The following is a 10,451-nucleotide window of genomic DNA, read 5'->3' as shown; positions in this document are numbered from 1 at the left end:
TTAGTTGCCATATAACTCATCCATATAATAAGGAATGGATTGGAGATGTGATTTTGATGGTTTTCTTAATATTTACCCTAAATTATATGGGTTTGACAACTTTAGAGAATGAGTTGAAAATGCTCTTAATAATTAGATTTAGAGATCCAAAATCTTTTTGTTGTGGTTTGTAAAGATAGTAAACTTCTACTTTAAGTATTATTGAGACAATAAGATCAAAACAAACCATTAACGACTATGTAAACAAGAAATCACAATACAATCGATCATGGGCGGATTTAGGAGGCTTGAGGGGTAGCTCGGGTCACCCCTCAACTTTGTCGGCGAAGTGCAGATATTTAAGGGTTTTAGTATTCTTAAAAAAACCAATATGTATAAGATGTTTAGTACTTTAATAACATCTGTCATAGTGGCTATCATAAATCCCTTGTTATTTAGCTGTGTAGGTTCGAAACTTGCTTTCCATAATTATTTTACAAGTAGTTTCAAATTATTTTTTTTTGGTTACCCATAAACTTTTCTTCTAGATCCGTCACTGCAATTGATCCAAACAAAGACGACTCACAACTCTCATAACAAGTAAAAGGACATCAACGTGATGTACCATTGAACCTTACGAGTAGAATTGAATTGATAGGACGAAACCCTAGAAAATATGTAGAGGATAAAAACGATACTCTATAGTGTGTTAGGAACATCATGGCACGTAGCAGAAATAAACGATACATGCAACGCACACACGATTATTACACAGTAAACAGAAAATAACTAAACGATAAACGGCACAAGAATTTACGTGGTTTGGTCTCAGTTAGGACCTACATTCGACGGGCTGCCCCTAGGTTATTTCATTGTGTTTAAATAAAGATTACAATTACTTGACATAGCATATATAAAGAATAATTTAGAGTTTTCAGCTTGGGTCCCAAGAAATATAACATGGGCCAAAACCGGGTCTAGGATCTCTAAGCGTTCACAAACCTAATAATCATAAGTCATAACTAGTAGACATGAGGCCCAAAACTGCTACAACATCTTCTGCACTGCTTCAAGTCCATAAACACTAAAAGCCCATATCCTCAACTAACCAACTCTCACAAAATAGAGTTAATGGCCATTTTCGTCCCTGTGGTTTGCGACTTTCGCCACTTCAGTCCAAAGTTTGATTTTTTGTCAATTTAGTCCTAGTAGTTTTCATTTTTAGCCTGTTATATCCTCCCGTCTAACGGCATCCAAGTATGCCGTTAGTTTCAGGGTATTATTGTCTTTTTCTTTTTAGTTTTAGATTATGTTTAATTTAAATCAGTTTTCTTTTCCTTATAAGACCAAAAGCAGAACGAAGCCCTAGATTATCAACCAAATTGTTCCATCAAAACTCTAGATCATCAATCATGGTTTTCTGCTCATGTGGTTGGCCTACTGTGATTCGTACCTCATATACGGAGAGTAACCCAGGAAGACGGTTCTATTGTTGCAGCAAACAGGTAAGTTATACAATTGTATTGAACAAACATTTGAAATTAGGTTTTTTTTCCCCTAATTTTTGTTAATTGCAGCCAAGGAGTTGTGGCTTTGTTGTTTGGATGGATCCTCCAATATGTCAAACATGTACTAAAATGGAATTGAAGACCAAAAGAATGAAGTTTGCATTGACTTTTGTTTTGGTTGTTTTTTTCCTTTATGTATGTTTCCACTGAATGTTGAAGTTGTTTTGCTAAGATCTCTTTGTTGTATGGTCATCGTACCACTGTATTGTCTTTTGTAGTACTAATTTTATGATATGAAAATGTATGGTCTTTGTTTGAACATATGGTTAGATTAAACAACTCAATGTTTGATTAAGTGTTTTGTAAAATGTTTGACAAGCTAATTGGTTGGTTTTGTGTAAAATGTTTGATAGGTCAATGGTACCACTGTAGTTGACTTTTGTAAAAGTCAAAATTAACCTAATTCAAAAACATATAAAATTAAAGATGATAAAGATTAACATATTATACCAAATACAAAAACTCATGAAATTAAAGATTAATGGATTAACAGTTTATATTGCTTTTGTATGTTAAGGTCAAATGACTTTTGTAAGATTAACAGATTATTTGTAGATTACCAAAATTATGCAGATTGTATGTTTTTGTATGCAAAGTACCAAAATTATGCAGATTACTAAAATGCCTTTTATCAGCCTGCTTGTTCAGATCAAACAAACAGGAAAAAAACAGACAAACAAATAAAAACCAATACAAATTACCAAAATGCCCTTTAACTACAATCAACTATGCAATTCAAACAATATACCATTAGCCATTCCAGTTGACATTTGTAAGGTCAACTAACCAATACAAAAGATTACAGGTTTTAACATAAAGTAAAAAGTACCAAAAACATCCTAATACCAAAAGATTACAAGTTTTAACATAATTAAACATAGTACCAAAATATTACAATACCAAAAGCAGTTTAACATCCTAATATTACAATACCAAAAGCAGTTTAAACCCCTGAACAGCCTGCTGCATCAGTTGCATCAACTTGTGTTCCTAAACCTCCTGCTTCTCTTATATCTCCTGTTTTCCTCTTCTTGCAAGATCTCTTGTTGTGTCCTGGTTGCTTGCAAATATCACATGTAACTGTACGACCCTTCCTTGGCAATTTCTTGGCTTTACCAACCTTTTGACTTAGTAATTCAATTTCCACAGCAGATTTCTTTCTATTCTTTTTTGGTCTACCAATCTGCACATGGTGCTTAGGAGCAGTCAATTTAGTGGGCCAAGGGGATGGTGCCCATTCTTCTTGGCCATTGATTGAATCTATGGTGTGTGCATAAACATTCTTCCATGTCTCCAACCAATACACTTTGTCAACCCATTTCTCTGGCACACCATCATCCAATCCATGTTCACCCATATCAAAAATACATGCCACTGCATGCTTGCATGGAATCCCAGTCAAGTCCCACATTCTACATGTGCAAGACCTTTGGTCAACTGTCACAACATATTGCTCTTGATTTGGACCACTAACTTGATACTTTGTAGCCCCATTCCAAATGACATTACACTTAGTGGCATCCTTCTTGATTTTTTTAAATGAAACTGTAACATTGGGTGTTAATGGACCTTTACATTTTGCTATCTTCATATGCACTTTCACAATTCTTTTCATTAGGTATTCCCTAATGAACTCTAGGCAACTAATGATAGGGAGGTCCCTTCCAGGTGTCAACTGCCTATTGAACACCTCACACATGTTGTTTAATTGCAAATCACTTAGTGCCCTACCTATAGTATAAGCATAAGTAATTCAACTGACAAGGATGTAATTAACAATAATGTAATGAACAAGAATGTAATTAATAACATAAAAATACCAGTAAAATGTGATAGTGACCAATGCCTTGGTGGAATTTCCTTCAACCAATCATATAACTCCTTATTTTTTGTAAACACCTGTTTCATTGCTTTATTAAATGTCTGAGGAGTTGTTGCATATACACACTTCCAGTACAGATTCTTTGCAGCTTGACCCTTCCACTTTTGTTTCATATTTTCTTCAATATGTCTTGCACAATATCTATGTTCAACATTTGGGAAAACTTTTTGTATTGCAGGTATTAAGCCCTAATTTTAAAACAAAAATATTTGTAAGTAATATGATATAAAACATAATCAAGTGTTAAATAATTACCTTCTGCCTGTCACTCATAAAAGTGAAATTGGAGTTAGATGTCAAATCCAGATCATCAGCTAAAATCTCCAAAAACCATGTCCATGAATTGGTATTTTCTGATTCAACTATTGCATATGCAACAGGATAAATACCATTGTTGCTATCAACTCCAACAGCAGTTAAGATTTGGCCTGGGTATATCTCCTTCATGAAACAACCATCTAGCCCCAATAATTCTCTCCCACATAATTTAAAGCCTTCCCTCAATGGAGCTAAACATACATAAATCCTCTTAAACTGTCTAGTTGGGCTGCTAGGATTACATTCACTTTCAACATCAATCTTGATAGTTGTACCTAGCATAAGTAAACAGTTTTAAGATACATAAGTAAATATATTAGCAAAACTACACTAAAATACATAAGTAAACAGTTTAAGATACTTAAAAATACATACCTGGATTGCATCTAACCACCTCTTGACAATATTCTCTAAGAATAGCATACTGACCACTAAAATCATGCACAACATTCTTTTTAGCAACTCTTTTAGCCTTGTAAATCTGGTTAGGGGTGACTTGAACTTGCAACCTCCTTTGAATATTTTTTTGCAATTTCCTCATACTTTCATTTGGGTCCTCTTCAAGATCTTCCTCCAGTTTCTTTGCCAACCACCCAACCGTGCATAAGCTTACAGTTCTAGTTTGTAAACATTGATGCTCAGTATCTAATGTTGTCACACACCATATTCTTTCAGCCCCATCAAAAGACACATGTAGGACCCATGGGCAAGTGGGAGGAGGAATCTTATTCCTTTTAGGTTTGGATTTATGGCTGGAACTACCCTCTTGGGCCCCACAATTTTTTTTTTACATTTTCTTTCCTTCTTGGCATGAGATTCTCTTCCACCTCATTTGTCTGGTTATCATTATTTTCACAACTACCCATATTTAAGTTTCTCCCCAAACACACTACACGATACCTAATCTTGTCATTCTTCACAACATGAATTTGTCTCCTTGAATGAATTGCATGAGTCTTCACCATTTGCTTTATCTCATCTTTACCACCAAAAGTTTGACCCAAGTAAAAATGACAATATTCTTCATCAGTTTCTTTTGAGTGTGATTTTCTCTTTTTTTTCTTGTTCATCCTAATAGCTCTTTGCAACATAGTATCATTATCAGGATCACTAAGACTATCAATATCATGTAGATCTAAATCATCTAACTCATCTCCTTTATCTTCAACATCTTCACCTTCATCAGATATATCATCCACGACTGCTCTAAATAATTCCATATCCTGATTTGGGTCATCCATACTGTTTTCATTAAATATGAAGTCTGAATCATAATCAGAACCTTCTGCCTCACTATCACTATCAAACCCCTCTACATCTTCATCAGATTCAGGCACCCTAACATTATGTAAATCTATGTCATCTAATTCAACTACATCATCATCTGTAGGTTCATCAGATTCTAATTCATCATCTATTTCCACATTAAAACAACTTAACATTGAAGCCTCTTTTACCTTTGATATAATGTGTGAATGTTCCACATACACCTCAATTACCCTATGCACACTAATATATCCTATGAGGCTAAGAGCATCAGCATCATTGGACAAGGGTCTTAAACCTGAATCTAAGTCCCCTCTGGGAATTCTAAAATAGAATTTCTGGTCAGTAAGAACTTTCTCTTCGCTGTAGCCTAATTGTTGTACCATATCATTCACAATAATCACTGAAAACAGATCAGCATTCACTCTATCAACAAAAGTAACCAAACCCCCCTTGTATGTAGTTTCTGGAGATTTCTCGAACTCTCCCCCATGGTGGAATTTAATAGTCAAATGGTCTGGAAAATTCCCTGAAACCGATTAATAGATAATAGTTAAGGGTTAGGGTTTGGAATTCAAGGGTTTCTTTGATTAATAGATAATAGTTAGGGTTAGGGTTAAGGGGTTAATACATACCATATTCAACGTCTGGATCGAAATCATCACCAGAAGCTCTGGTATCCCACATTTCCATGTTGTTCTTCACTTAATCGCTGGTTCTTCTTCCCTAGTTCTTCACTTTATCACTGGTTGTATGTGAATATCGTATCTAAGTTCTTGTGTATTCAGTTAATATAATAATTAATTGTAATATCTAAAAAGACTATTCAGTCCCTGAGGTAATATCTAAAAAGACACTTCTAGCCCTCAGGTGATAAAGAACTAACGGCATACTTGGATGCCGTTAGACGGGAGGATATAACAGGCTAAAAATGAAAACTACTAGGACTAAATTGACAAAAAATCAAACTTTGGACTGAAGTGGCGAAAGTCGCAAACCACAGGGACGAAAATGGCCATTAACTCCACAAAATATGAAAGCAAGCGCCACAAAAATATTTTAGCAACAAGTTAGACCAGAACATAATATCCTAAAAAAGTTTTTTTTTTCTTAAATTTAATTGACAAAACTATATCCATATGTATCAACATGGTTAATTAATTTTGGTAAGAACCAACCGGACCGTGGATGGTCTAGAATTGGGGTTTAAACAGGTGAAGACGCTCGTGAGTTATTTGAGAAGAACTCATTAAAAACTCTAATTAAGCCAAGTTTAGATCGAGTTTAATTAGAGCTCTAAGCTCAAGCCCGAGCTTCACTTATTAAGCCGAGTTTGGCTTGAGTTTATATTAGAGCTCATTAACGAACTCAAACTCGAGCTTCACATGTGAAGCTTGAGCACCCGTGACCCTAAACGAGCTCATTTACATAATATATTAAATATACTTACATGATAATTACTACCATATATAAAATTATAATAAAAATAATTGAATATTACGTGTGATTGTATATTTTAAAATTTAAACTATAAACATAAATAAAAAAATTAGTGTTCATAAATTAAGTAATTAAATATTATTATTTAGCCTGACTTAAAAAATTGTTCGTGAGCTAAACTCAATCTTGAAATAAAGTTTTAAATGAAACCAGGTCTTTCTAATTTAAACTAGTCAAGCTTAAGTTTATTCGAGCTCGGGCTCCGTTAGCCCGCTTACATCCCTAGTCTATACTCTATAGCCACAAAAGAAGTTGAGAAGACTTGATGTGTTTAAACTCATTAAAGTTGGTGATGTGCTCATACACCCTTCGATCCATGGAATTATCCAACGGATCATACCTCAAGTCGGCCACATGGAAACTCATGATATGTGATGAGTCATTCCACGTCACTAGATTTACACATTAAATGAGTTAAACTCACAAAACCATCATATTAATCAATCGTTAACAATTACTCTATAAATAATTAAATGATACTAAAGTTTGGACCAAATTCTCTTATTTTATACATTACTCATCGCCACACTACCTTTTCTCTTAATATGTTACCCTACTTACTCTCACATTGAAGCCTATTCACAAGGCTAATCCTCGTAACGAGACTAACAATAGTCTTCTATGAGGTATCCAGGCTTTTAAGATTCAGTGGAGTTTCAAACAAATTAGGTGCCACAATGATCTTTTGTTGCAACTTTGGCGTCATTTGTGAGAACACAACATGACATTTATCGTCATGTGAACATCTAGCAAGGATCTTGTTGTTATATTAGTATGTTGTTTGGGATGTTAGGTTTTTAAACCAGTGAATCATCGATATTGAATCATACATCTATATGATTATATCCCCATCAATGACAAAATATATCGATGCCCATGCTTGGGACATAGGTTGAACACTAGGAATGGTATGGGTTGGTAAATTCAATCAAAATAGATCTTATTTTAAATATCATAGTTTTTTGACTTACTCATGTAATATTATTATTTGAGTTTGTGCTAATACTCTCTTATTGTTTAATAGTGTTATAATTAATTTTAAATAGAAAAACTCACTCTTTTATTTAGATAATAATGAAATCGTATTTATTTGCGAATTTAAAAGATATAATCACTATTCTAAATAAGATTTATAATTCAAATGTTTTTTTTTGTTATAAAGGTGGGCCCACTTATCTTATTTGGGGGTCAGGTAAGGGTTCAAATAAGTCCACTAGTTTGAGGGGTCAAATAACAAATAATATCACCTTCGTGGATGTTCATATTTTATTACGTGTCGGATTCTCTTTTTGCAAAGAATGTAATTTAACACAACTAGAAAGTATTCTCCATAAATGTTTAAATATTATTAACTGCTAATATAACACAAGGAACGTTGTTACTTTTTACTATATTAGAGGTCCAGGTTCAAAGCCTACCGTCTTTCCAATGAAAGGGCAATGCTATAAAGCCAATCAAACGAAAATATAATTTCTATCACACAAACTATTATAGGTTTATCGTTCGAAATTACAGGTTAATTAATTTTTAGTTATTTAGTTAACATACAGAAAAAGTATGGTTTACCTGACCGTGATAGCTAAAGGTTGGGTACACTCTGACCTCAACTGTAAGTCTTAGTCATGCTATATTATAGCACGTTTATTCTATTAAGAGTAAACACACTACAAATGTGACAAACATTGAAAAAACATTACATAACTTCTTGACTAAGTTAATATTGTGAATATATAATACCTGTACGTAGTTAGCTTTTTATGCAATTTCTCATCATGAAATGATTATTATTAGAATAAAGATGATAATATCTCCATATGTAATATCCCCACACCCACTTCACTCTCTTTTTAGCATGTATATTAGTTTATATTCTCTATTTTTCTTGTTCTTTTAGCTTTAAAACTAAACTGCTTATATTTAGCTTAGCTTCTGTTTGTTGCAACAAATGAAACTTTGATATACAAATAATCATGGCAAATATGATTGAATCTTGATTATCTTATAATTATTGAGCCCAAAACTTTTCTTTATCCATAATCCATTAATCAAGTTTAAGTTACTGGACGTAAACTAAATTTAAAAACTAATAAAAGGATAAAAAATCAAATAAAAATAAAAGAAATATTGACCGATTGTTATAACAATATTCGCCATTTAAATAAATAGCTTATATATTTCGTTACTTGTTAGAACCTACTGACTTTTTCATTTTAGCTCAACCTAGATATTTAAATTTTCAAAGACAGCTAAATAGTTAACACATATAAATGAGTAACTTTATGATATCCTGACTTGAAAACGTGGTTAAAACAAGGATACAACTTGGTTTTTGTTTAAGCTTATATTGAAATATGAACAAATATACAAAACAAATTGTGTATATAGATTTTATTAAAATCTTAAATATATATAAACGAACCTCCCTACGTTCTCTTAAACCATCATATTGCTTTATTTGTAAATGAAAGTTTCTTATGTATTTGACCCGAATTCACGGGTATGGGTCTCACCAAACCCAGATAGCCCTTAAACTGGTATACCATCTCATTAAATTAAAAACTAATCTCACCAAATATTTGATATGAAAATCCTATAAGGTAGTGATATACTAAAATTTAATATCCTAATTTAAATAAAAAAGATATTATTTATAATTAAGATACAATTTTGTAGTAAAAAAAATAAGCGGGTCATAGGTCTCATCAAATCTGGGAATCTTTTAAAACGGGTTATAACATCTCACTTATTTGTTAAACCATTTCATCACAAATCCTAAGTATATTATTAACTTTCTTATAATAAATAAAATTAAAATCCTCAAAAATATATAAATATCATAAACGAATACAGTAAAACGACTCATGTAATACGGGAGGATAAAAACTAGTATTATATATACTTTTCATTAAAGACAAGCTAAATTAAACGTTAAATTAAAATTGATATTTCCAAATTCTAAGGGTGAAGATTCAAGTACCTTGGTTTCAAATAAAAGTTGCAATTTAGAAACAGAGCATATGAGTTGACGCTAAAGAAACAATAAACGAATAACGAATTCACTTTTTCGGCTTTAAAAAAGCCTTCTTCTTTGATTTTTTTTTTTACCAAAGTACATTTAAATAAAAAAAACTCACTTTGTTTTCTTTCCTTTTATTAAGATAAGGTAAGTTTATTTGACCAATGGGGTTTATAGTTCATTAACAAAACAAAACTTTTAAAAGTTTAAGCTCTTGGTTCAAGTCTTCTCAATGACGGAAATTAGTCGTTAAAAAATGAAATCGCATTGGATTGTAACTTTAAAAGATCCATGTCACTATTTTAATTAAACGTAGGCCCACTTATCTTATATGAGGATCAAGTAAGGGTTCAAATATGTCCACTTGTTTGAGGGGTCAACTAACAAATAATAGTTCAAATATATCCACTAGTTTGAGGGGTCGTCAAATAACATGTCACCCTCCTGGATGTTTCATATTTCATTATTACGTGATGGATTTTCTCTAGTCTATAATCCTCTTTATTGGAAAACTTTTTAAATAAATATTTTTTATTTGAATTAGTTAAAAAAAAAAATAAAGTATGATTCAGTGCTATTATATTAATTTTAGATAAATTATGCATTTATCGGGATCTTTGTAAGGGTTTTTTTCCGAATTCGAAATTTATCCAACATACGTTCTATATATAATTCGAATCCAGATCTTTCTAATAAAAGGGCACATTACAAATCCAACTGAAGAAACACTAAGTGAACCCATGGGCAGATTATAGATAATCTGGGGGTTAAGTAATGTTTCCCACGAGGATGAGGTCCAGCAGAGAAGGTTGTTCTTCAGGGGACCTGCAAAACAGACACCGTAAGCTCGTCACTGAGAAGGGGGGGGTTCCTCCTTGTGACCACCCTCCGGCGTGAGAATCAGACTAGATTGCTCTGAATA

At 32.7% G+C, this 10,451-nt stretch overlaps 1 protein-coding gene across 1 annotated transcript; it reads right to left on the bottom strand.

Annotated features, from left to right (window-relative positions):
• Window positions 1–3,672: 3,672 nt before the first annotated feature.
• LOC143566189 (uncharacterized) lies at window positions 3,673–4,919 on the bottom strand. The gene is made up of 2 exons (XM_077052949.1): window positions 4,123–4,919; window positions 3,673–4,022 (listed from the first exon to the last, which is right to left on the bottom strand). Exons 1-2 carry the CDS (start codon window positions 4,286–4,288, stop codon window positions 3,673–3,675), a joined length of 516 nt encoding a protein of 171 aa, XP_076909064.1. The 5' UTR covers window positions 4,289–4,919.
• Between the last annotated feature and the right edge of the window lie 5,532 nt (window positions 4,920–10,451).

This window comes from Bidens hawaiensis, unplaced genomic scaffold, assembly GCF_021521415.1.
Source record: "Bidens hawaiensis isolate Kalapana, Puna unplaced genomic scaffold, B.hawaiensis_p1.1 tig00022738_1, whole genome shotgun sequence".
In the NCBI taxonomy this organism is placed as follows: domain Eukaryota; kingdom Viridiplantae; phylum Streptophyta; class Magnoliopsida; order Asterales; family Asteraceae; genus Bidens; species Bidens hawaiensis.
The sequence above is the reverse complement of the archived record's forward strand: the minus strand, read 5'-3'. Positions and strand labels throughout refer to the sequence as shown.

Excerpts from the sequence above, each read along its gene's own strand:
- LOC143566189 (XM_077052949.1), bottom strand. The coding sequence starts at position 4,288 with ATGAGGAAATTGCAAAAAAATATTCAAAGGAGGTTGCAAGTTCAAGTC. Across the intron at positions 4,023-4,122 it reads GGTGGTTAGATGCAATCCAG|GTACAACTATCAAGATTGAT; the intron begins GTATGTATTTTT and ends TACTTATGCTAG.